The following is a 27,065-nucleotide window of genomic DNA, read 5'->3' on the forward strand; positions in this document are numbered from 1 at the left end:
TCGTTCCAGGGAACAGGGTTCTTTAGACAACTTGAACCAATAGAAAAATCCCTGGAGGAAAATCCTACATGCCTTTCACACCATCCTTACAATCATTGTACTCATAGACCTCACCATACACCTACTTTACCCCAAAAGCAGACACAGATCCCAAGTATACTCTCAAACTAAAATGTAATGCTTACACTGTTTTATTTGTATAAATTCTCTATGTTCTCAAGATTTAAAATTTCGGAAATATTCCCGAAAGAAACATACAATCAATATATTAAAACATTTATACATTCCACTGTATGTGGTCCAAAGGTGCAAGAAAGTAATAAAAACACAGTAATAAAAGAAAAAACACAATCATTAAACATAAAATAAAACCCCAGTAGGAAAACAGTTATGGTTGTCTGTTTAAGCATCTATTTGATCCAGACAGACAGACACACACACACACACGATATGTGTTAATGTCATCTATCAGTGATACTCTTGACAAAGGGCTAACCGATAGAGTGGGAGAATAGTCCCTCCTCGAGGACCGAGTGGAAGAGGAAGACCACGTAGGGGACCTTCTTTTGCGATGGGAACTATGTCTGTGCTCCCGTGACCTGCCCGCACGTTCTCCACGTCTGGGCAAGGACGATCTATCCACTTTCTGCACCAATCTTTGCAGAGGTGATGTATGAAGAGGACTGGCGTGTTCTTGCATCCGTCGGCATGCTCCCGTATCCTTACTCCAGTGATGTAGGGCAAGGAGCCATCTCAGGACAAATGAACAGCAGGGGAAGCCTCCCTGTGCTGCGAAGGAGATCTATGACTTGGTCTGCCTGAATGCCTTTCTGGTGAGGCAGATGGAGAACGCCCCGCTGAAGGATGTCTTGAAGAATGAGAAGATGAGTGTTGTGACGCTGACTGTCACCAGAACAACAGATCCTTCTCCAGGCCTCACTGATGTGGGTCTTGACGTCGGGTGTGTGACCTGCTCTGACTGAGCCCTTCTCAACACCGACCTGGACCTCCTTATCGACGTCGATGTCCGGCCTGGTGTTGGAACCGGTCTCAAAGTTGACTCTCTGTTCCGCGACGTTGAGTGCCTTGCAGACGACGCCGTAGCATCCCTTTGTCTCGACGTCGAATGTCAATGAGCCGACGATGGCGGAGGGGTTCTGCTCCTCAACGCCGAAAGTCGCCGTGCTGACGAAGACGAAGGGCCTCTGCTCCTCGACGCCGTGTTGACGGCGGCGGAGGGCTCCTCTTCGCAGACGCCGATCGTCGCCGAGACGACAGCGGAGGCCTTCCAATCCTCGACGCCGATCGTCGTCGAGACGACGGCGGAGGGCTTCCGATCCTCGACGCCGATCGTCGCCGGGTTGACGTAGGCAGAGGACTCCTGACCCTCAACGTCGATGGACTGACGACGACGGAGGGGTACCTGCCCTCTACGCCGAACGTCGAGCCGATGACGGCGGGGGACTTCTGCTCCTCTACGCCGATCGTCGCCGGGTTGATGACGGCGGAGGGCCGTTACTCCCCGACGCCGATCGTCGCTGAGTTGACGATGGCGGAGGGCTTCTGCTCCTCGACTTTGATTGTCACCGGGTTCACGACGGAGGAGGATCACGAATCTTCGACGTCGACGACGTACCTGAATGACGATGTCTTCTCGACGGCGGGCCCGTCGATGGTCTTTTCTTGGACAAATGCCCACCGGTGGTAGATTTTCCAGCGCTGAGCCCGACGCTGAAGCAGAAGAGCGAGGTACCTTGCTTCTGGATGGAGATCTTGCCCTCTTGGAGCCCTTCATCACTGGTTACCTCCCTCTGGAAGATGCCTTTTCTGCCAGCACATAAAGACGGATCCTTTCTCTGTCTTTTAGAGTCCTTTTGGATAGGGACTGGCAATGAGGACAAGTCTTGGGGACATCGGGGCATATGTATCAACCGAATTTTGATTCGCAAATGCTGCGATTTCTAAAAAAATCGCTATTTGAGAATCGCAAACACGGAGGTTGACACATATGCCCCTTGGTCCTTAGGTAAACAAAGAATACAGACCTCATGAGAGTCTGACCTGGCCTTTTTTCCACAAGAAGGGCAGGGGTCAAAAAGAGATGGCATTTTGAGAGGAAAAATGCCCAAAACTGTCAAAAAAAGACAGAACCTTACTTCAAAAGATGAAAGACGTCGAAGTAAGTCAAAAACTTCCAAAAAAGTGGAGATTATTTCTGACTAAAATCAGAAAGAAGTGGAGCTGTGTAACCAGGATCCCTCCTGAAGGAGCCGGAAAGAACAACTGACCTAATTGTCACCCCTGAGGCATGATGGGAATCTGGGGGTCATGACTGCCTTAAAGGCACCGTGCCAGTTTATTGCTATGTTGCTATGAGTTCGCTTTTCAGCCTTTTTATATATATACCACAGAAAAAGGTTGCCCTGATGCAAGGACGCCTCCAAGACCGTTGCTTGCTTTCAAAGCCTTTAATATTAAAAACCGGCAATTCAGCTCCAAAATAAAATACAAAGTCTCTTACGCGTTTCAGAGCACTTGGGCTCCTTCTTCAGAGAGTGACATCGGGTACAACTGCCATCATCAAACAGCCCCTTTCACTGCATGCAGAATATTTAAATGCTTCCGGTGCACCACAGGGGCGTTTCCGATCTGGGGCATGCTGGTGCTTGTAGTAAATTGTTCAACAGCCCAAGTGGGTTCAGTTTAATTCAGTGTCATAAATTCACTTTCATGCAGCCCCAGTGGCTATATATGTGGGGAACAAAGCAAAACCAAAGGTGGTGATGGACGGAGCGTTGACAATACAAGCACTCACCCCCAGTCAACTGATCTGGGTTTAATCCATCACCGTTCTTTAGCCCACTCTGCCACCCCAGTTCAGACATGGCCATATGCAAATCAGTCTGACCCTGTGCCTCATGGGAACAGTCCAGCCCGAACTGCCAAGCCATGCCTTCCCTGGACCGGAAACAAGCTTCCGAGGACCGGTTTCTGGCATTACAGCCGTCTTCAGCCCGGCTTGCTTGAATCCAGTGGCAAAGTGAGCAAGGGACTCACGTCTGAGCATACCCTGCCAACTTATGGCAAACAAGACAAAACCAAAGGTGGTGATGGACGGAGCGTTGACAATACAAGCACTCACCCCCAGTCAACTGATCTGGGTTTAATCCATCACCGTTTTTTAGCCCACTCTGCCACCCCAGTTCAGACAGGGCCATATGCAAATCAGTCTGACCCTGTGCCTCATACAATACAAGCACTCACCCCCAGAACTGGGGTGGCAGAGTGGGCTAAAGAACGGTGATGGATTAAACCCAGATCAGTTGACTGGGGGTGAGTACTTGTATTGTCAACGCTCCGTCCATCATTTCCTTTGGTTTTTCTTTGCTCGCCATAAGTTGGCAGGGTATGCTCAGACGTGAGTCCCTTGCTCACTTTGCCACTGGATTCAAGCAAGCCGGGCTGAAGACGGCTGAAATGCCAGAAACCAGTCCTCGGTAGCTTGTTTCCGGTCCAGGGAAGGCATGGCTTGGCAGTTCGGGCTGGACTGTTCCCATGAGGCACAGGGTCAGACTGATTTGCATATGGCCATGTCTGAACTGGGGTGGCAGAGTGGGCTAAAGAACGGTGATGGATTAAACCCAGATCAGTTGACTGGGGGTGAGTGCTTGTATTGTCAACGCTCCATCCATCATTTCCTTTGGTTTATCTATATATGTGGGGCACATGAGCTGCGCCAGGAACTTGAAGTGCTGCAAATATGTTTTTTAAATCTGAACTCCCGACTCTTAAATTGGGCCATCTACTTGACCCCAGTGGCGGCTGGTGACATTTGAAAGTGGTGAGGTGTAAAACAATTGTCGTACTTTAATGCGGCGAGCGAGCGAGCCTGAACGTCCTACAGGAGGATCGGGGGGTTTTCCCCTGAGAAAATTTTGAAAATAAAGTGGGCAAGTGGTGCATTTTCAAGCAAATTTGAGTGTGACACTATCCTAGAAGTGCTGCAGGCTGTGCTCAAAATATATATGTATCACATATATCATTGACCTTGTATTGAACCCCTATCTCCCAGCACTGCAAGCCCCTGCGTAACGCCCCTGCTGCCTCAAGGCCCCGTTTAAGGTATTCCTATACTCCTGAGAAGTGCGGGCAATCACCTGGCTTGTCAGCAAGGCTCTGTTTCAAGTTTGCCATGCAAACCCTTCAAGCCATTACGGCGCTACACAACCCGTGCATCTATTTTGACAAAATGAAGCACACCGTGGCATATCATCACGTAAGGAAAAGCCACACATTATAATAAAAAAAATTGTAACATAAAGCAATGTCATTTACATAACATAGTGCATTCTAACAAACCATTGCTTAGCATACTGCGCCTGCTTTCATGCTCAGGAAGTTTCAGCTATATTGTCTTATATTTTCAGGAAGGAGGAAAGAATTATCTGGATATCGAGTACAGTTTTGAAAATCCATGTCCACTTGCCTGCAACAGATCTGTCGAGGCCTAGCAGTCACTGAAAATGAATATTTCTCATCAGAATCTCGCTTGCTCCTGCTTAATCTTGTTAAAATTCCCTTTTTAGGATTGACACAATATTTTCCTTGCTTAGGGAACACCTTGCATCAGGCATGTGTCGATCGAGTAACCTGAGGTTCGAATTCCAAGGTCGACTCGGTTTTTTAAGTCTTTCTCAAACATTCGCAGTAAGGGCAGTAAAATGCAGAAGCTATTTGTAAAGGTATTTCCTCCCCTAATTGGAATAGAAGGGTGCTGCAGAGGTCCAAATAACAGTTGGTATTACTGTAATGTCTGACACATCAGTCTGCCACTGAGAAAATAGTGCCCCCCAAAATGATTTAATGCAGCTCGCATTTCCTTCAAACGAAAATGCAATGTGACTCCTGGGCACCTATGCTAATCCCCTTTTTTGAAAAATATGCTTTTTTTGTATTGAATCATTCCTGGTTGAATAGCCCTGTAACTGCAAGTGCAAATACTATTATCTGAGTAGAGTAATTAGGTAAATAGGCCTGGTTACTGCGAGTGTCTGGGCTGTGTCTTCTGCTATAAAGTTAAATGTTAAAAAGTATTTTAACTAAAGGGCAGCCGCTGATGCGTGGCGGAGCGTGACATGCAGCGGGAAAATTAATTTCGCTTATTAAAAACTCCTGCCTGAACCCCTTTATGGGACAAGGGTGCACGACGTGCATTTGTTCAGCAACATGGATTCTGTCTTTTGCTAAGCTGGCCCTGCATTTTTGGTGCAGTGCTGGCGTCACACATGCTGTTCGGACTTCGGACCCACTTTTTCTGAGACGCAGAACGGACGCCTGTACAGGGCCAAGATGAGAAGTGCGGGCTCAGTCGAGCACTTGAATGAAGTGCTTGTCAGATGTCTGTTGAGGCTTCTAGTGACTGTCCTGCTGTTCCCCTACAGTGCTGAGTGCTGGGAAAGCCTCAGGCAGCAGCCCTCTCCATGTGCCTCAGTTGTGTGCATACATTTACTTAGGAAAGAGTCCTGTTTTCCGACAGTTGACTGAGTCACTTTTCCCGTTCAAAACTGAAGTCACGTTTTTTACAACTTTTGTCCTATGCTTTCAGTAAGTATTGTCTCTGATTTAATTCTCTTTCTGCAATTCATAGGGCCTTTTTTTTTTTAATTCAATGCGTATTCGAAGTATTTTTTTTAATTAGTGCCACATACAAGTACATTCATAGATCATAGCATATCATTCTTGTGATGCGGGTAATTACTCCTTTAAATACAGTACAGATCTAATTTAACCTTTGGAAATAGGTTTTGGTTAAAGCAACTAGTATGGCGTTTTATAGGCATGCATGGCTGCACATAAAAAATAAATGTATACAAGAACTAATAAAACACCACATATTCAGGACATGCAACCAAACAATAACAGGACACCACCATGTTCAGAGAATATGGTAATAGTTTCATTAGAAATAATTGGCAGCCCTCGCAGAATAGGACTCCATTTAGATAGCAGTAGATGCTCAAGACAGATAAAAAGCCCCAGTGAAGTAAGTATGTAACCGAAGCCATGGAACACGACATAGAACCACACAGAAGTACAAACTAGGTGTTCCTCGGAGCACCCAGCACCTCCCACCACCATTAGTCAAGGTAACACTAAATAACTGCTCGTAGGCAGGGTGCATGCTGTAATACTGATCACAGTTCTGTAATAGTTGAGAAGGCTGTGCATGATTTTTTTCTGAAATGTAAATCATTGTACACAGAATACTGCATGTAGTTGTTGAACAGTATGGTTTTGGGTATGAACAAGTGCTGAACCGGTGCATGCTCTTCAACCCCTTGATCGTGATCAAGGTTACGGAGTATGGAAATTCACCTGGCTTTGCAGCGCAGAGGCATGGTATGGCTTTAATGTGTCTTGGAAAGGCAAGATTCAACACTATGTGTGAAGTGACATTGACACTGGTCCACGATCCAGCACTAATAGGAACTGAGTACCATCCGTCCACTTTCTACAAAAGATGTTTGGCATTTCAGCCTTGCGGTTTTATTGTTTAGGGGGCAGTACCAATCTCCTCTTCCCAAATTTCATAGGGATGTTTTTTCCGCTGCAGTGCTGTGGACGCTATAATATGGAAAGCAAGCTAGCTGGCTGCTGGTTCACATTTGTATATACACAGGTGCTTTTTAATCACTCTGGCCTACATTTCTGGCAGCCGCGGGGATGAGAGGACTCGTGATGTAATGCTGTTTTCACACTCTCCCGACTCCACATATACCACCGAAATGGTCGTCATGTGTTAGGAATGCCAGCAGTAATATGAAAGGCAGGCTTCTCCTTTTTCTCTTTTGCAACGTCAGCTGCCATCACAGCCTGCTAATCCCCCTTCCCTCGACCCTCCCTGTGGCAGGAACCCCCCTGCTTTAAGTAAGACCCTGTCCTATGATCCCTGCGCTGGGTGCCCCCCTTTAATGCAGCACTGGCCAGACTCACTGCAAGCCTCGGCTTTTAAACGCATGACATCAGGGGAAGAGTATTTGCTTATTTGGGCTTGAATTTCGGAAGAACTCCGGCAAGTGCGAGCATCTTCATGTTATTTGCGTTTTTTTAATCAATAGCATACCTGCCAGGAGCAGGCCGCTCACGTCATTCGCTGCTTTCCTGATCCCGGCCGCATTAGCAATACTCGCGGAGGCGGAGGGTGGGGGGCAGGGGGTTGCGGGTGGATGTGGGATGCCGGGGAAGTTTAAAATTAAAAGATAATCAAACAAAACTTACCCGGTCCGCGCCGCCTCTGCTCGGAACGAATGCTTCTGGGCCGGGGTGCTATTCTTCAACAAACAGAAACAGCCGAGTCTCGAGACGTCACTGCCAACCCCTCTACTGACGCTGCTCCAGCAGCGCCAGGATTGGTTGAGGGCAGAGTTACTCCCTGCCCATTAAGAGACCGGGGGCTGCGGCATGAAGCAACCCACGGTCTCTTAAGGGAAGGCTAGAGCGCATGTTCGGGCTGACCATAAAAATGATCAGCCCGAAAAACGAACATGCGCCTTGCAGTGACTGTAGTGCGCAGCTGCTGCCTGTCACTCAACTCCCTGAGTGCTGCCGTAGCTCCGCCCCCTCCCACCTCCTTCAGCGTCCGTCGTTCTACTTCTCCGATGTTAATTCCAATTTGGAATAGTGTCGGAGAAGTAGAATGAAGAATTTTAATGCCGTGGCATTAGTGGGGCAACGCCCCAGCGGGGCGCCCCCAATTAGGGTGACCAACTGGCATTGGTGCAAATTCAGGACGGTGAGTGTAAAAATTCAGGACAAAGGGTCAAAATTCAGGACACAAATTCAGGACAGGAGGTCAAAATTCAGGACAAAACTTCAGGACAATAGGTAAGTTTTACAGACACCGCAGAGGTCGCGCAATAATATATAAGTAAGCCCAGCCATTTCCAAACATATTCAACCATTTGCAAACCTATCCATCATGTATCCTTCCATCTATCATTTCACTCATCCATCACTTCATCCATCCTTTCACTCATCCATCCATTATCCATCCATCCATCCACCCTTTCACCCTATCCATTTGTACACTTATCCATCCACTCTTCGTCCCATCCATCCATTCACTCATCCATCCAGCCATTTACCCTTTCACCAATCCAGCCATCCTTTCACTTACTAATCCTTCCACCCATCCACTCTTTTAGTCATCCATCCATCCTCCCTTTCTCTCTCCATCGACCTTTTCACTTAGCCAACCTTCCTTCCTTCCATCCATCCATCCACCCATCCATCTACTCATCCACTCATGAATCTATCCATTGACCCTATCACTCATCCATCTATCATTTCACTCCTTCACATATCTATTCATCCTTTTGTCCATCTACCCTCCCTTTCACTCACTCATCCATCCTTACATCCACCCTTTCACTCGTACGTCCATTCATTCACCCTTGCACTTATCAATCCATCCATCATTTCACTCATCCACCCATCATCCACCCAACCATCCACTCATCCATCCTTTCACCCACCCACCCACCATCCACCCACCCACCCACTCATCCATCCATCCTTTCACCCACCCACTCATCATCCATCCATCCATCCTTTCACCCACCCACTCATCATCCATCCATCCTTTCACCCACCCACTCCTCATCCATCCATCCATCCTTTCACCCACCCACTCTCCCTCCATCCATCCTTTCACCCACCCAATCATCCATCCATCATTCCCATCATCATCCATCCATCCATCCTTCCCCTCATCATCCATCCATCCTTCCCCTCATCATCCATCCATCCTTCCCCTCATCATCCATCCATCCTTCCCCTCATCATCCATCCATCCATCATTCCCCTCATCATCCATCCATCCATCCATCCACCCACTCACTCACTCACTCATCATCTATCTATCCATCCATCCTTCCTTCCCCTCATCATCCATCCTTCCACTTATCCATCCATCCATCCTTCCCCTCATCCATCCTTCCTTTCATCCATCCATCCATCATCCATCCTTTCCCTCATCCATCCATTCTTCACATCTATTTATCCTTCCCCTCATCCATCCATCCTTCCCCTCCATTCATCCATCCATCTTTCCACTCATCCATCCATCCATCCTTTCACCCACCCACTCTCCATCCATCCATCCTTTCACCCACCCACTCATCATCCATCCATCCATCCTTCCGCTCATCATCCATCCATCCTTCCCCTCATCATCCATATATCCATCCTTCCGTCCCCTCATCCATCCATCCTTCCCCTCATCCATCCATCCTTCCCCTCCATCCATCCCCTCATCCATCCATCCTTCCCCTCCATCCATCCATCCATCCTTCCCCTCATCATCCATTCTTTCACCCACTCATCCACCCATCCATCCATCCCCTCATCCATCCATCCTTCCCCTCATCCATCCATCCCCTCATCCATCCATCCTTCCCCTCATCCATCCATCCCCTCATCCATCCATCCTTCCCCTCATCCATCCTTTCACCCACCCACTCTCCATCCATCCATCCATCCTTTCACCCACCCACCCACTCATCATCCATCCATCCCCTCATCATCCATCCATCCTTCCCCTCATCATCCATCCATCTATCCATCCTTCCACCCACCCATCCATCATCCATCCATCCATCCTTCCTTCCTTCCCCTCATCCATCCTTCCTTCCCCTCATCCATCCTTTCTTCCCCTCATCCATCCTTCCCCTCATCCATCCATCCTTCCCCTCATCGATCCTTCCTTTCATCCATCCATCATCCATCTTTCCCCTCATCCATCCATTCTTCCCATCCATTTATCCTTCCCCTCATCCATCCATCCATCCTTCTCCTCCATCCATCCATCCTTCCCCTTCATCATCCATCCATCCATCCTTTCGCCCACTCATCCATCCATCCACCCATCTTTCCCCTCCATCCATCCCCTCATCCATCCATCCTTCTCCATCCATCCATCCATCCATCCTTCCCCTCCATCCATCCATCCATCCTTTCCATCCATCCATCCATCCCCTCTATCCATCCATCCCATCCATCCATCCTTCCCCTCATCATCCATCTATCCTTTCACCCACTCATCCATCCATCCATCCATCCCCTCCATCCATCCATCCCCTCATCCATCCATCCACCCTTCCCCTCATCCATCCATCCTTCCCCTCATCCATCCATCCTTCCCCTCATCATACATCTATCCTTTCACCCACTCATCCATCCATCCATCCTTCCCCTCCATCCATCCCCTCCATCCATCCCCTCATCCATCCATCCTTCCCCTCATCCATCCATCCTTCCCCTCATCCATCCATCCTTCCCCTCATCATACATCTATCCTTTCACCCACTCATCCATCCATCCATCCTTCCCCTCATCATCCATCTAACCTTTCACCCACTCATCCATCCATCCTTCCCCTCCATCCATCCCCTCATCCATCCAACCTTCCCCTCATCCATCCATCCTTCCCCTCATCCATCCATCCTTCCCCTCATCCATCCTTCCCCTCATCCCTCCATCCTTCCCATCCATTTATCCTTCCCCTCATCCATCCATCCTTCCCCTCCATCCATCCATCCATCCATCCATCCATCCTTCCCCTCATCCATCTTTCCCCTCATCCATCATCCAGCTACCCTTTCACCCATACATCCAGCTATTTACATTTTCTCTCATCCATCCTTCCCCTCATTCATCAATCCACCCATCCTCTCTCATTATCCATTTATTCACTCTTTCATTCATCCATTTACCCTTTCACTAATTCATCCAGCCATCCACCCATCCCTTCACTTACTTACTCGCCCACCTTTCCATATTAATTTTGAGCTGAGCCCTTTTGAGAAGAGGCCCATCAAGAACTTCACGACTGGGACAGAAGCCACCCAGGGCAGAGACATGATCCACCACAGGGGGGACAAGAGCCATCACAGGAGGGGGAACAGGATCCACCAGGGTGGGCACAGGGGTGGACATGCAGTATTCTAGTATCATCTTGGGCTCCTCGCCCCCTCCTGCACAAGAGGCTTTCTGTCCAAAATGCCATCCCCCACTCTGTGATGTACAGTACTTACAGGAGATACTCTAAGAGAACTGATTGTCCTCCATACTTTGTTAATCAGTGTGGCTGCGATTGTGCCTTTTCTTTATTGTAACGGAGGTTTGCTTACAATTTAGTGACAGTAATTAAGCTCGGTGAAGAGAAGCACATGCTGCCTCGGTGTAATCAGGGGTGTAATCTGGCCGAGTCTAGGATGTTTGGGGCCCTGGGTAGAAATGGAATGTGTAAGGCCCCTCTAAATTGCAGAGACATAAATCATTCAGGGCTATTTGCATCTGAATGGATGCCCCTGCTCCTGAAGTTGCAGCCCCTCCTCTCAGTCACCTTCGAGCACCTCTTAACAGCTCATCAAGGGCTGGAGGTGTCAGGGCTGCCATCCCGCTGTGCCTCTCCAGTGCTGCTGGGTATCTGAGTTTTGCTACTGCATGGGAATCAAGAAGGGAGGTGGGGGCAAGCTGTGCCGGCTTTAGGGTGGGGCGACCAGGGCCCGGCTAAAATGACGGACAAATGGCGTCCGTTAAAGAATCCTTAACGGACAACGGACAAACGGCCAAAATTACGGACTGTCCGTGAAATTTACGGACGGCCAACTGGGACGCATTGGAAATTAAGCCTCCGCCTCCGGTGTTGTGGTCAGATCATTTTCTGATCACGTTTGTGATAAAGCTGCCCCTGCAAAAAAAGCAGGAGAAAGCTAGGTCTGATATAAAGATAAGGAAGTGGGCGGGCCTTTCGCAAGGGGCCTTTAACCTGGCCTTACTAAGGGATGGTTCGCCTTCTAGTCAGGATGTAAATGGGGTGTGTAAAGATCTCGAGGGGCGTATAATTGCCGCTCTCGACTGCACTGCACACTGGTCAACTAAAATGGTGACTTTCAGACGTAAATCAGCCCCTTGGTTCAGTGAAGTGTTACGGGCTGTTAAATCTACTTGTAAACAACTAGAAAGGCGCTGGAGAAAGCATTTTTCAGTTGACCTGGAAGCTAAATACAAAGTCAGCCTTAAACACGACCATTCGCTCATGAGAAAGGCTAAGGCAGCTTACTTTAATATTAGGATCCAAACAGAGGAGAACATTACAAAAGAGCTAGTTAAAATCTTTAAAGAGATATCTTCCTGGGCATCTGTTGCAGCGCCTATTGCGGGCTCTGTAGAGTCATGCAATCGAGTTGCTGAATATTTTGCAGAGAAGGATGAAAAGATGTATTCCTCTTATCCTGACTCTGCTCGTGAGGGTAAAAGAGCTGATAAGGAATGTGTGGCTGTGTCTGAAATACAAGGTCTCCATAATTTCACTGTGCCCTTCCAGGACATTCTAAAAAAGGTGGTGATCAGCATTAAGTCGGGCTCACCTAGGGACCCTGCTACACCGAGGCTGCTTAGAGGCTACATAGATGTACTCGAACCTTTCCTGCGACATCTTTTAGAATTGTCCTTTAATTCTGGAGCGGTTCCGGAAATGTGGAAGGAGGCCGTGGTACTTCCTTTACAGAAAAAAACACATATTAGCGCCGATCAGCACGATAATTTGCGGCCCATTTCCCTGCTTCCTTATTTTGCAAAGGTCGCGGAAAAGATTGTAAACACTCAGCTCACCGCACATATCTGTACCAACAACCTTCTCCATCCCTCCCAGTCGGGTTTTCGGGCTTTGCACTCCACCGAATCGGCTCTGCTTTACTCCACAGAGATCATCATGAAGTATGTGGAAGAAGGACCGACAGCGGCCTTAATTCTCTCAGACTTGAGTGCCGCGTTTGACACTGTTGCCCACCATACCTTACTTCATGATTTAGCGAGAGGGGGTGTGGCGGACGGAACACTAAAGTGGATGGAATCCTTTTTGTCTGAGCGTAATTTTACTGTTATGCAGGGCAGCTTTTATTCTAGAAACATCAAGCTGACCCTGGGGGTGCCTCAGGGCTCTATTTTGAGCCCTACTTTATTCAATCTTTATGTCGCCCCCCTTGGCTGAAATCTCAGATAAATTTGGGATTAATGCCCTGTCCCACGCTGATGACACCCAGCTGGTGGTCTCCTTGACCCAGGCCCAGGCCGGTGCAGCCTCCAATTTTGTATCCTGCCTTCAAGAACTGGCGGACTGGCTGGCAAACAACTGCCTGAGGATGAATGGCAGTAAAACCGAGGTACTGGTGATAGGCAAAGCCCCATCAGTATGGTCCTCGGCGTGGTGGCCCCAGTCACTGGGCCCCACCCCCATACCTTGAGAACAAGCCAAGAATCTTGGGATTTGGGTGGATAATAAGTTGTCCTTCGACTACCATATCGGGCGTGTGGCAGGCGCCTTCTTCGGTATCCTGAGGAGACTTCGGAAAACCCTTGATGCACTCCACACGGAATCGAGGAAAATTCTTGTTCACGCGTTGGTAACCTCCCGCCTGGACTACGGCAATCTTCTGTACCTGGGTGCTACTGTCAGATGCCTGCGGCGCTTGCAATGCATTCAAAAGGCAGCAGCAAGAATAATTCTCATGCTCCCTAAGAGTGCTTCAGCGACAAGTGCGCTGGCTTCCTTGCACTGGCTCCCTATTAGGGAAAGAGTAAAATTCAAGGCTTTGTGTGAGAGCCATCCAGTTGTGGAATTCGCTTCCTCAGGCACTCAGGCTGGAGTGTTCTGAATCCATCTTTAGGAAAGGTCTGAAGAAGCACTTATTTCCAGCTTCTTAATTATTGCCAGTTTTGGTTGCTGCTACTGTTTTCTTTTTTTGATACTGCAGCGCGGGACACACTGGCCTCAGTGTAACCAGGCGTTTTACAAATGTAATTATTATTATTATATATGATTGTGTTTCCGGGGTCCCGCAAACGGGCGGGAATATTCTAGTGCTTATGACTTTGATGAGGATACCCCTGGAAGAGAACTAGGATTACAGGTAAGTAACTAATCCGTATATCCTACTCATAACAAATGGATTTTAATATGGGTCAACTAGGTGGACTTTAACAACACATTCTATTTAATGCATCTAAAACGTATGCAGTATGGATTATGTACATTCAACCTAGGCAGAGAGCAGTTTCAGATCACAGTTCTGTGACACAAATTCTTATTCAGAAATTATTTCGATGGCATAATAATAAACGTTTACTTGGCTGTGACAACACTGCAACCATGTCAAAAAGTTATGCAACAGACCAGCAGGGTCCAATCAGTCACGTAAAACAGGAGTTATGAATGTAAAGTATGCTGAATGTCAATGGTGCATCTTACCATATGGAGGCGTTGTTGTGTAAGGGAACGTCAGGTCGGAACTTCCTGTACGGCAGGTTTCGTGTCATCATGTCAATGGACTCCAGAAGCTCCATTACACTGAGGTACTGAAACCAAATAACGTGGTATTGCAGTTTATTAGTGTTGTCCCAAAAGTCTAATGCAATGCTTTATTTCTCTGGGTGGTTTTCAAAGCATTAGGTAAAAGCATTTCTAGCACATACAAAGTTCCTGTTCACATGTTTTCACTAGGGAGTTTTCTACAAGAGGTAGTTTTATAATTAGAAATGTAAAAATGCAGCTCTTAAGGATGTGTTATGATGCAAAAAGAAATCTGACCATTGATAGCTATGGATTAGATACAGCATCTCCATTACAGTGAAGCTAATTGTAGCCAAAAACCAAGTTTTAAATCTCATACCTGGGGTTTGTTTAAATCAATGGCTATATCCTGTAGATTTACATCCAAATCCATTTTTGGTGAAGAAAAGTCACAGTCAGCTCGAGGATTCATGCGCAGTTTGGCTTTAGCTGAAATTGGACGGAATACTACAAAAAAATAACATCTCATTTTAGAAGAGAAACGTTGCTTGCCTTTCATACCCAATATGTGTCTTCATTTACTGAAGCAGCAACGCAGTCAAAGAAACCTCTTCTTACCTTCCAGATTACATGTCTGGTGAAAACATTTCTGATTAGGTTTTATAACAAAAATAAAATCCTTCTCAAACCAGGGAAAACATTTTTTTAGACACTTGCAGCACAACATATATACTTTTCCCCTTCTTGTCTCCTATTTCTTTCCTATACCCCAATGGAACTAAACGTTGACTGGCTAATTTTATTAACTGACAAAACATACAAATATGTGCACATTTGCATATAATCAATCACAAATTACCCTATACCTTTTACAGCTGTCAAAACAGATCTATGTTCTGTAGTTTACTTATGGAATATGTTACTTACCCATAAGCACCTGTTCTGGGCACGTAGGGTTGTAGATTCACATGCTTTGCATACTCCTGCCATCTAATGTTGGGTCCAGATGCTTGCAAGTTTTCTTCGAAGAAGTCTTTCCTAGTCACGAGGTAAGGTGACTCCTTCTTTCAGTGATAGTGCGTATGAGCATCGACTCCATTGTTAAGATTGTTTTTCCGAAACAGGATGAGAATGGAGTAAGTGAGTGCAGTATAGATATGTCCATGCATATGTTTGAAGGAGACTAGAGTGCTTCAATGGACTTAGCGACTTCAGTGCCCTTTTTCATTTTCTCAAGCGCCTGATCGACCTCAGGACCAAAGAGATGTTTTTTTATCAGATTGTGTATTTAAAATAAACTGTTGGACTTCCGGCTTAAACCCGGACATCCTTAACCAAGCATGTCTTTTGAGCAAGATGCTAGTGTTGACCTCTCTAGCTGCGGTATAAGCAACATCGAGAGCGCATCTAAATTAACAAATTAGAAATTAACTTTCCTTCATTTACCAAATCTTATGCTTTTGCTTTATGCTCATCTGGGAGATACTGGAGCAATTGCTCCATTTCATGCTTGTATGCCCTGTCATATCTGGCCAAAAGGCAATGCGTGTTTGCAATGTGCCAGTAATTGGCAGCTTGAGCAGCTATGCATTTGCCAGAAGCACCTATTAGCCTGGATTCTTTGTCTGGGGAAGGAGCGTCCCCTGAGGTTTGGGAATTAGCTTGTTTGCAAGCATGGACACAACCAGTGAGTCTAGTGGCAACTGGCCCTTAAAAAATATTGGATCTGTTGGGGAGGCTTTATATTTTCTCTCTCTCTGAGTCAATATGCGTACACGCACAGGATCTTTAAAAATTCCATCAACATGTCTCATCAACAAAAAATCCTCTCCCAAGGATTCTCTGTGTAGTAAAACCTCATGGTATTCTGCAGCCCTGGTAATGAGTTCCTGATAAGATACATTGTCATCAGGTGGTGATGGCTTGACAGGGTAAAGGTCTGGATTGTTGTCTCGTGGAGAGTCAATTGTGTAATCCTTCCATGGATCTACTGGTAAATGCGTGTCCTCCTCGTTAATATCGTCCCCGCCATGCTGAGATTGTGGAGAATCCAGAGGTGTGATGTGCAAAGGATGTAAAGTCGGGGAAAAGGGTGGTGGAGGGGATGTTTGTGGTGAATAAAGAGCGCTGGTACCAATAGTCTTCTTTTTTAAAGGGATCTTGTAATGACTGTCCTCATCAGGAAGCTTGTGTTTACGAGGCAGCTTGGTAAGAATATGACCCGTTTTTGGGCTAATATAAAGTCTCTTTGGGATTCACTTTCAGTGGAACAATGTCTATATTTGAATCCATAGGGTTATCTTTCGTTTTCGGCACCAGCGTTTTCAGTGCCGCTATGGCCTGGCCTTTGGGTGCAGAAGATTTCAGCTCCGAAGGCGGTTTAATTTTTGGCTTGGAGGATTTTGGCTCTGGGACGGATTTTGACTTAAAATCAGAGGGCTTTGGTTCCGTAGAGGGTTTGTGTCGACTCGGTCCCAAGCCAGAAGGCTTGACCGGTTGTTTTGGAGCCGAGGCAGATAGGGGGCATCGGAAACGTCATCTCGGTGCAGATCTTGGCCAGAAGGCAGAGGTGGTGCCGCAGCCTTAGGTTTTTTTGTGAGTGAGTTGATGGGGCAAGGGGTCTTCTGTACTCATGTCACCTTGTCCCTGTGGAAGTTCTTCGGCTTTGAGGCCTATATGGAGCTCTGAATCCGACTCACACATGGAGAAGGGTCTCTTCCTCCGCCGCTGATACCCCAACATCTTTTTGACCGGACTCTTCACCGAAGATATCCGACGTGCCTTCAATGCTTTGATGCGGTTTCTCTCGACGTCAAGCCCGACTACCACAAAGGGTTTTCTTCGACCGAAACGATCTGCAAGCTGGGCAGTCTTCTTCTTTGTGCTCCGAAGCCAAGCACAAGCTACACACTTGGTGTGAGTCAGTGGACACATACTTTGCGTGGCACTGAGGACAGAATTTGAACGGTGTCCGTTCCATCGACAGAGAGCTGGACCGACGATGATGGGCCCAAAGTCTGTCCACAAAGCTTTCCGATCGAAAAATAGATTTCGTTGACTGAAACGATAAGCGGAGAGGTGGGATAAGCGTATAAAACAATACAGTCGAGGGTAGAGAGTATTGCGCACCGAGGGGAACCCGAAGAACTGTTTCGAACCGGAGTGCAGCGATCCACGTCCAAACCCGATGGGGGAAAAAAACAATCTATCAATGAAGTCGATGCTCATGCGCACTATCACCGAAAGGAGGAGTCACTTTACTTCATGATTAGGAAAGACTTCTTCGAAGAAGTACAACGTGCAAACATCCGACCCAATACTAGATGGCAGGAGTAGGCAAAGCATGTGTATCTACAGCACACATGCCTTGAACATACATTTACACCTCACAAGTGATCTTCCACAGGAAAAGCAGGACACTGCCACAAACATAAGGAAGCCAAACACATTAAAAACAAGTGTATTCAGCATTTTCATATATATGATGACATGATTCAAACAGGTGCGCTAATGGGAGGTTTCACTTCATTCATATCTGCTTGTTTTTGCGATCTCTATCAGTAGAATGCTGTGGGAAAAGAGAAGTAGTGCAATATTTTCTTCAACGTGATTGAACCTTGGGCCTTAGAGGAAAAAGATGTTTGCTCACCAGCAGTAAATCCAACATTACTAGGGCACATTCTCTGTTCCATTATCAATTACTAAGAAACATGTGCACCCCGAGATATAAACTTTCTTGTATGAAGTTATGTAAGAAACTTTGCTGAAAAATGTAGGGAGTTGACAGTAGCATCTCTGGGTCATCTCCACCCTACATCTTTGCTCATCTCACCTTTCGGGTCCAGGCATCAGAACAGATGACATGGGATTTCTGAAGGAATGATGACAGTGAAATCTTGTACAGGCCTCAAGGTGATTGGTTATTCAGCTCAATGGCAGGCGGAACGCCTAGCTGCCAAGATAACATTTCAGACTTCAGGCAAAAGGTTGAAGGCTATCAACTGTCACTACTGAATCTCCACGCAATAAGGTGGATTGTTGACAGGTTCAGGTGGCGAACCCTCCCCTGCTGCTCCAACAGAAGATACTACCAAAGGGGCGGCCTGATCGGAGGACCGATGACAATACTCAACAGCTCGAGATACCAGACTCCCCATGCCCAATCTGGAATCACAAGGATGACTTGAGCCTAGTTGTTCCTGATCTTCTTGAAAACTCTGAGCAGGAAAGGCGTACAGAAGGCCTGAGCTACACTCGAGGCAAAAAGCATCTCCGAGTGAGAGCCACCTTAGAAACTCCAGCGCGCAGAACCACAGGCATGGTGCCTGCTCAGCGGTGGTGACCAGATCTAACCAAGTATCTCCCACCTGCTGAAAGCGACCTTGCACCATCTCGGCATGAAGACACCGTTCACTATCCACTAGACATTGTCGGCTGAGTTTGTCCACTCTGGGGTTCAGAGAACCCGCCGGATGCGGAACCACCAGATATGCCCTGCTGTTCCAGCCACGCCCAGAGACGCATGGTCTCTTGACAAAGGGTCCACTATCCCAGCCCGCCCTGCCTGTTGCAGTACCATCTGGCGGTGGTGTTGTCTGTGAACACTTGCACTAGCCTTCCTTGGATAGAGGGCAGAAAGGCTTTCAAAGTCAATCGGATCACTCAGAGCACCAACAAGTTGATGTGGAGTCCGGATTCCGCCAGAGACCAGAGCCCTCTGATCTTCACCTCTCTCAGGTGGCTGCATCGGTCACTACTGTCAGATGTGATTGGGGAAGGGAGAGGGTCTGCCACTGTAGGTCCCTTGCAGTTACTCTGAGATTTGAACCATGTCGGAGAGATTCTCCTGATGCTGCGCCCACTGGAACTTCAGGTTACACTGCAGAGCTTGCGTATACCAACTGACATGAGTCTCAAGCAGGAGGCCATGAGACCCAGAAGCCTTAGGGTCAATCCCACAACACCTCCGATGAAAGGGAGCATCTGAAATGGAGTCAGGTTTGATTTTGGCATGTTGATAGTGAACCCCAATGAATACAGCAGTCTGGAGGTGGGAGACAACAGCCTGGGGCAAGCACACCTTCAACTGCCAGTCGTCAAGATAGGGGAAGACTGGCAGCCCTGATCGCCAGAGATGAGCTGCAACCAGCGCCAGCACCTTGGTGAACACCCAAGGGACACAGGTGAGGGTAAAAAGGAGTACAGAGAACAGAAAATGCTATTGGCTCACCATGGACGGCAGGTAACAGCTGTGAGCAGGCAGGCCGGGAATGTGGAAGAATGTGTCGAGCAATTCCAATGCTATCATTCAATCTCCAGGGTCCAGGACAAATAGGACCTGAGTTAGAGTCCGCTTCTTGAATTTCTCCTTCTTGCGGATAGAATTGAGAGAGCGCAGGTCAAGGATAAGACAAAGGCCTCCATCCTTCTTGGGCACCAGAAAGTAGCAGGAATAGTAACCATGACCTATTTTTGGTGCTGGCACTCTCACTATGGCCCCTTTGGCTAAAAGAGCTGTCACTTCCAGGTGGAGAAGAGATGGGTGGTCCTCAGTCAACCTTTTGTAAGTAGGTGGCATGGAGGGAGGAGTAGTCTTTAAGGTGAGGGAGTAGCCCCTTCAGAAAATCTGCAAAACCCCCTTGCCTGATGTTCTGGACAGCCAGCGGGGCATGTGATGGCGAATCTTAGCACCTACTGGATGCCTAAGATGATAAGTGGGCAGAGTAGGAGGGTTTGGAGGCTGTAGCAGCAGGGGGGTTAGGGAAGGTCGAGGTGGTACACCCGGCGTTGATGCGGATTAATCTGCATTTTTCTGGGGCCCAACTGGCACCAGAGCTGCCAGTGAGAATCCAGGATTGGACCAACCAGAACCAGCAGGCCCGAAGACATGCCGGAGAGAGCGGAATGCCTAAAGATGAGGTGCATGTGGGCATAGAACTCTCGCAATTGGGTGGAAGTCGCTCCAGCTCCCAGAAACTCTGGGGGGCGTGGAGCTGACCCAGGCACTGGCTCAACCGTGGAGCCAGGCCCCAATTGACGATGCTCTCTCGTGTCTTTGGCCAACAGATGAGATGAAGACAAAGCACACTTTTACTTTATCTTGTGGGATTTGGACTTACCCGAATGGCTCAACGACTGTGAATGCGATGTAGACCTCGGGCTCTGCCACTCTCCCAGGACCTTCCTCTCGACTGTGACTATGAATGTTGTGGTGTTGCACATTGAGCTCCCATAAGCTTGCTGGAGCACTCCTTCAAGTCCTCTGGTGCTTGGCATAGCAGTTGGGCCGGCCTCTGGGTCGTGATCCCATTCGAGGAACCAAAGGCATACAGGGTGTGGGTACGTTACCAACATCTGTCGGTGACAGGTGCTGCAGGGTTTAAAGCCAGCCTTCTTGGAGGACATCCCTGCCACACCAGGATGTATACCTCAAAAAGAACTTTGACAAAATGTCGACAAAACCTAGTCGACAAGTGACTAAGAGGTAGCTCTTCTGGGATCTGTGCTGGCTGGCGGGGAAAAAAAAGAACTTACGTGAGCACGCCTGGGTGGAAACTATGTAGGAACCGATAACACCACTTCCAGCGCAGATAACACCAATGACGCCATACAGAGCTGAACAACCCCACCTACACCTACAGGCATACAGGGGTACTGTTCATGAAAAACTTCCAGATCCAGTCTGACGCCTTGGGGTTAATTCTAAGGTAAGGAATCTGTGGCTAGAAGTCTCTATCAGAGTTGGAAAGCCACAAGAAATGCATGTAGGAGTCGCACAGTTCCTTGTTTATGATGGCAACTGGAGATGAAAAATCCAAAGAGCAAACGGGGCCCTGATAGGTTTCTTGTTGGACATAGATCTCTGCAAACTGTGGCTTATGGCTGAATTTATTAGTTATATCAATGTAAAACAAGACAACTATCTCCTGAGGCGGAAGCCGGGAGAACGATCGCCAGCATTTTTTAAAAATTTGAGTGTGATATTGTGATTTTACCTATCTGATCTCCTCTCCCTGGGCACTTATTCTTTACTTAGCACGCACTGGGCATCCCCGCGCAGCGGATTTTAGCGCTGCCGCGGGCCACAAAATATTCTTGCTGCCAATACCTACGTCCCCTCAGGCCATGCCCACTATCGTTAGGCCACGCCCCTCACCGAAGGTACTTAAGACGCGCTGAATACAAGCGCGAGTCAGAGACAACTATCTCCTGAGGCGGAAGCCGGGAGAACGATCGGCAGCATTTAAAAAAAAATTTGAGTGTGATATTGTGATTTTACCTATCTGATCTCCTCTCCCTGGGCACTTATTCTTTGCTTAGCACGCACTGGGCATCCCCGCGCAGCGGATTTTAGCGCTGCCGCGGGCCACAAAATATTCTTGCCGCCATTACCTGTGACCCCTCAGGCCACGCCCACCATCGTTAAGCCACGCCCCCCTACGTCCCCTCTTTCCTATAAACCATGTGCCTTTCCCGGACGCGCAGCGGGCGCGCCGTTTGCGCGCCGAAGGCACGCCTAAGGCAAGCCCGTCTGCGCCCGTCCGCGCCAGTTCCGGGCCTAGGACCAGCCATGCTGCCGGTTCCCATCTCGCACAGAGGCAGTTCTGGTCTAGATCGCAGCTTCTGGATTTAAGAGAGAAAATTTGCACTCCATCGGCACGGTGCAATCTCTCACTGACTAGCCCCCGCTATTTTAAATGTAACAGCTGTCCTTTCTCCTTTACTCCTCACATAAAATGCTCCCATTTGCCACTAAAAATCCATCCCACACCTATACGAACCTATTCCATAGGATTACTGAATTGTCGCTCTTTGCCACGCCACTCTAGTGACATTTGGCTGCTGCTCTCATCAATGTCCTGGGACTTACTCTTCCTGACTGAGACGTGGATTAAGGACTCTTCCAACCCAGACATTTCTCTTGCCTTTCCCCCGGGATACCGCCTCACAGGAGTAAGCCGTGAAGGCTCCAAGTCCGGAGGCGGAATCGCGGTTATTTTACAGACTCACTTGACGATTACGTCCAGGAAAATCCCGAATTTAGGGCCCATAGAGGCACTATACTTTTCAATCTCGGATGCCCTTACGGCCATCTTTTCGGGGGTCCTGGTATATAATCCTCCCAATACCCCACAGCCTGCCATTTCTGCACTGATAGCAGTTATTGCAGATTTGTCTCTTAAACACCCTCACTTTACGGTACTGGGAGACTTTAACCATCACGTGGATGTAAGTGACTGTACTCGTGCCAATCATCTTTTAGATTCCATGCAAAGTTTGAATCTGATTCAAGGGGTTAGTGGCTCCACACACTCTACTGGACACACCCTTGATCTGATCTTCTCTAATTGGACGGAGCTTAAGATTCTTCCCTCCATACCTCTGACTTGGTCTGATCATTTCTTGATCCCGTTTGAAGTGTCTCTATCCCAGCCTCCCAAGAGGGAATCTGCCATCAGAGAACAAGGCAGAAAATGGCATAAGGTCTCATGTACTGCCTTGGAGCAAACGTATAAGAGTAGTTTATACTCACTCCCTGACGATCTCAATACAGCGGTATCCATATTTAATAAAGATCTCATGACCGCCATTGAGCAAGTCGCGCCCTTGCAGACCCTCACCTCCTGTAGATCAAAACCGTCAGCTCCCTGGTTCACTCAGGAATTAAGGGAACACAGAAGCAGTTGCACAAAATTGGAGCACTTATGGCACCGGACCTACGACCCGGCAGCCAAATCCCGATAGACTGGCCCTTAAATAGTTCCATAAACTCAAACGCAATACCATGAGTCAACACTTTGCAGAAATAATCATTAGCGCGAAAAACTCCACTAAGACCCTCTTCAACATTGTTAAAGAGTTCACCAATCCTACTGCTCTGTCTGCTCCCGTCACCCCCAGCCAAGTACTTAGTAAAGGCCTATCTGATTTCTTTTCTGAAAAAATTGCTAATATTACGACAACAATTCTTCAGAACCGTACAGAAGTAACCTTAGATCTTGACACTACCTGTGCCAAAGTATTTACTTCTTTTAAACCGCTGACTAAAGAGTATGCCTTGACTCTATTTCTAAAATGTAAATCAGGCTCACCGCTTGATCCAGCCCCGGCACTGATCCTGAATGATATTGCCCCGTTAGTAATTAATCCCCTGCTTGAAATCTGGAACTCCTCCCTGCAATTGGGTGTGGTCCCTTCTTTATGGAAACACGCGTTGCTGATTCCAATAAAAAAAAAGGTGGTGTCGACCCAATGTCTTTTAGCAACTACCGACCGATCTCACTACTTCCCAAGCCAGCCAAAGTACTCGAGAAGGCGGTACAAGAACAACTATCCGACTATCTAGAATCAAACTTGCTGCTCCATGACTCTCAGTCAGGATTCAGGCCGGACTTCAGTACTGAATCAGCTTTACTAGAAGTATCCGAGTCTATTCGTGAGTGCGCGGATAGGGGAGAGGAGGCCATGCTGGTCCTCCTCGACCTATCTGCAGCATTCGATACCATCTCCCATGAAACTTTGTTAACACGTCTTCAGGAGGTGGGAGTTGGTGGGACCCCACTGGCCTGGGTCAAATAATTCCTGACTAATCGATTTCATCAAGTGATGCTGGGCTCTTTCTTTTCCACCAAGAAACCGTTGACATGGGGGGTTCCGCAGGGATCTGCTCTCAGCCCACTCTTGTTTAACGTATACCTGAAGCCTTTGGCAAAGGTGGTGGAATCATGGGGCGTCAGAGTGATATTTTATGCTGACGATACTCAGCTTGTGTTCTCCTTTAAAGATCACTCCGAAAGCTCCCTGTCAAACTTTCGCCACTGTTTGGTGAATATCGCCTCTTGGATGTCCTCAAATAATTTAAAATTGAACACGGATAAGACGGAAGTCTTATTTTTTAATCAGAAATCCCCTATTTCCACTGGCCTCTGGTGGCCGGCTGAATTGGATCCTCCCCCGGTACCTGTCCAAGCTGCCTGCAATCTGGGCTTCCAATTTGACACAGCCCTCTCCTGCAAAACCCAAATTAATAAAGTTTCGGCTTCCTGTTTCGGAAAATTTCGTATGATCAAAAAAATTATCCCTTTTCTTCCATTGGATTCACGCAGGATAGTAGTCCACGCCCTCATAACGTTCCATTTGGACTACGCAAATAGTCTGTACGTTGGAGCCCCGGCGTACCTCATTAATCGATTGCAGACAGTACAGAATTTAGCGGCCAGGTTGATCTGCAACATCCCCTACCGCCACTCCATCTCACCTTACCTGATCAAACTTCACTGGCTCCCAGTGAAACTACGTATTCAGATCTCACAAGCAATGCGGAATCTCAGATCTAACCATCTTCGCCTAATGCTCTGCCCCCGATTTCGTCTGGCGCGAACGGGAGGGAGGGCCTTTGCAGTGGCCACCTCCAGACTTTGGAATCATCTGCCATTGGAACTCAGATTTCTGACATCAGAGCCTCTGTTTCGAAAGAAACTTAAGACCTGGCTTTTCTCTATGATCTAGCCCACTCTCTATCCCCCCCGGACGTCACTGAACCTCATGAGATGTTGTCTTCAGCGCCGGCCCCCCCCCGTTGGGGGTAGCTGCGCGCTAAACAAGCTTCTAAAATAAATAAAATAAATAAATAAAAATCTTAAAGCCACTTTTAGAGCAAGCTTACTGTTTGCTGCATCACATAGTTACGGCACAGAAACCGAAGTCCAAACATTTCTTTTCTTGTTTGAAATATAAATCAGTACTAACCAAGGAGGCTGCAAATGGAAACACTTTGTTTCAGTGAAAAAACAGGTATGGCTTGTAATATGGATTCAACAGGGGGGAGCAAAATGTATTAAGAGAGACTGTCTTCCAAATCACAGACCTAGACTAAAGTGTATCTACAGGAGACTGAACCAGGGACCTGCTGCTTCAAATGTAATCAAAAGGATGCATCATCTTATCAGTAATACACTGAGATACAAACATGAAAATGTGCCCAATTAGGAAGGACTGAGAAGGGATTATGCTAGGATCACTTTTGGTTGAAATGTGGAAATCTTTACTTAGACCCATTATCCATGCCTCTCCTCTTACAAAGAAACACCTTAGCTCATTTATAGAGAAACAACAGGGACGGCAAACCTGAAAGATGATTCCAATTACGTACTACTTTAACACATTGACAGGCTTTTTTTTGGTAATATTTCTTTATTAGGTTTATATCTCTAGATCATTAAAACAAGCAAGGTACAAACATACTGCTTAACCGCCTCTACTGAAGTGGTTCGTAAAGTAGCAACAATGCAAGATCAGTCATATAGCGATGGTTAGGATTATGGAGATTCCATTGGCGACCATATTTGCAGCTTCAGTTTCGCTTAAACATAACAAAACTGTAAGAAAAAAACTCACCACCCCTCAACCCCCCAGCCCTGTCACCCCCCCCAATGCCCCCCCCATCCCCTCCCCTGCTGCCGGGTCTGTAGAATTGAGGTCTAAGTTACCTAATCCCTATGTTGGGTCACTGTGTGTTTCTCCTACGTGCTCTGGGGCCTCCCCCTGCCCACACGGCACGGCCCCGGAACTGTCCTGTGTCGACTGGGAGTCTTGTCCTGCCATCTCCTGAAGCATTGCCCCCCCAAGCCAGTAGGACCTCAGGTAGTTTGCCATCCCTCCTGGTGTTCCGCATGTGTCCCTCCTCCGCTAGTGCCCATTCCTGCAGATCCGCCATCCATTTCGTCAGTGACGGGCCCTGTTGGGACAATCAATGGATCGCAATGCGTCGCCGGGCTACAACTAGCCTCAACAGCAAGCCGAGGAGACAAGCACGTGGGTCCAGGTCTACTATCCACCCAGTCACCCTTGTCAGATCCGCCAGGACCGACACCCAATACGACTGGATTACAGGGCACGCCCACACCATATGTATGAAATCCGCCTGTGCACTACGACATCTCGGGCAGTGTGTGTCTCTGGTGTTATCAATGACCTGGAGTCTCGTGGGTGAGAGATAAGTCATATGTATAATATTATATTGAATTTGCTTGAAACTATTACTCACCGACACCTTCCGCACACTCTTGTGTATTTTTTCCCAATCTCATGGGGTAATCTCCTGCGGATACACCTGCTGCCATTTGTGTTCTATCGTCAGGGGACCCAGCTTTTTATCCTCCCTTAATGCCCTGTAGAGGAGCGTCACAAACTTACGTCCCCCTGCCATTGCTATCATTGTAACCAGAGTACGGGTGTGCACCGGAGCTTCCGGAAACGAGGGCTATAGTTTCCGCGCTGTCGCCGCTATTTTGGCATATTGCAAAAATTGCCCGGGTCCCAGCTCGAAGGCAGTCATCGCCTCCTGATAAGTGATAAATTTATTGTCCGGATAAAGGTCGGACAGCATCAGGCAGCCACCCTCCTTCCACTTGTCCGTTGACATGAGCTGTTCTATCCGGGCAAAGGGTGGCATCAGCCAGAGATCTATACATACCGGGAGTGAATAGCACTCTGCTACTATCGGCAGATATGGAAATGTGAAAATCATGTATTACAATAGTCCAAGCTCCTGGGAAGTCATTCACAGTCTCTTTTTAGACTGCTAAATACCTCCCCAGATCATCATCTTTCTTTCATCTGCCCCATCTTGAAACAATGTTCAATTTCTAAGATATCATTCGAAATTCTAGTTACTGCAGTCGTTTTTAGACCACCTTCAGCGTCAATATCG

The 27,065-nt window shown here is 47.6% G+C and overlaps 1 protein-coding gene across 2 annotated transcripts in view; it reads right to left on the reverse strand.

Annotated features, from left to right (window-relative positions):
* The window catches only part of VPS13A (vacuolar protein sorting 13 homolog A), a 2,196,319-nt gene that overhangs the window by 1,852,647 nt on the left and 316,607 nt on the right, over positions 1–27,065 (reverse strand). For both annotated transcript variants that reach the window (XM_078675860.1, XM_078675861.1), the window contains exons 11-12: positions 14,733–14,860; positions 14,312–14,418 (exon numbers count right to left, since the gene is read on the reverse strand). In XM_078675860.1, coding sequence (XP_078531986.1) covers positions 14,312–14,418; positions 14,733–14,860 — 235 coding nt within the window. The remainder of the gene's footprint in view (positions 1–14,311; positions 14,419–14,732; positions 14,861–27,065) is intronic.

This window comes from Lissotriton helveticus, chromosome 2_1, assembly GCF_964261635.1.
Source record: "Lissotriton helveticus chromosome 2_1, aLisHel1.1, whole genome shotgun sequence".
NCBI classification, from domain to species: Eukaryota; Metazoa; Chordata; class Amphibia; order Caudata; family Salamandridae; genus Lissotriton; species Lissotriton helveticus.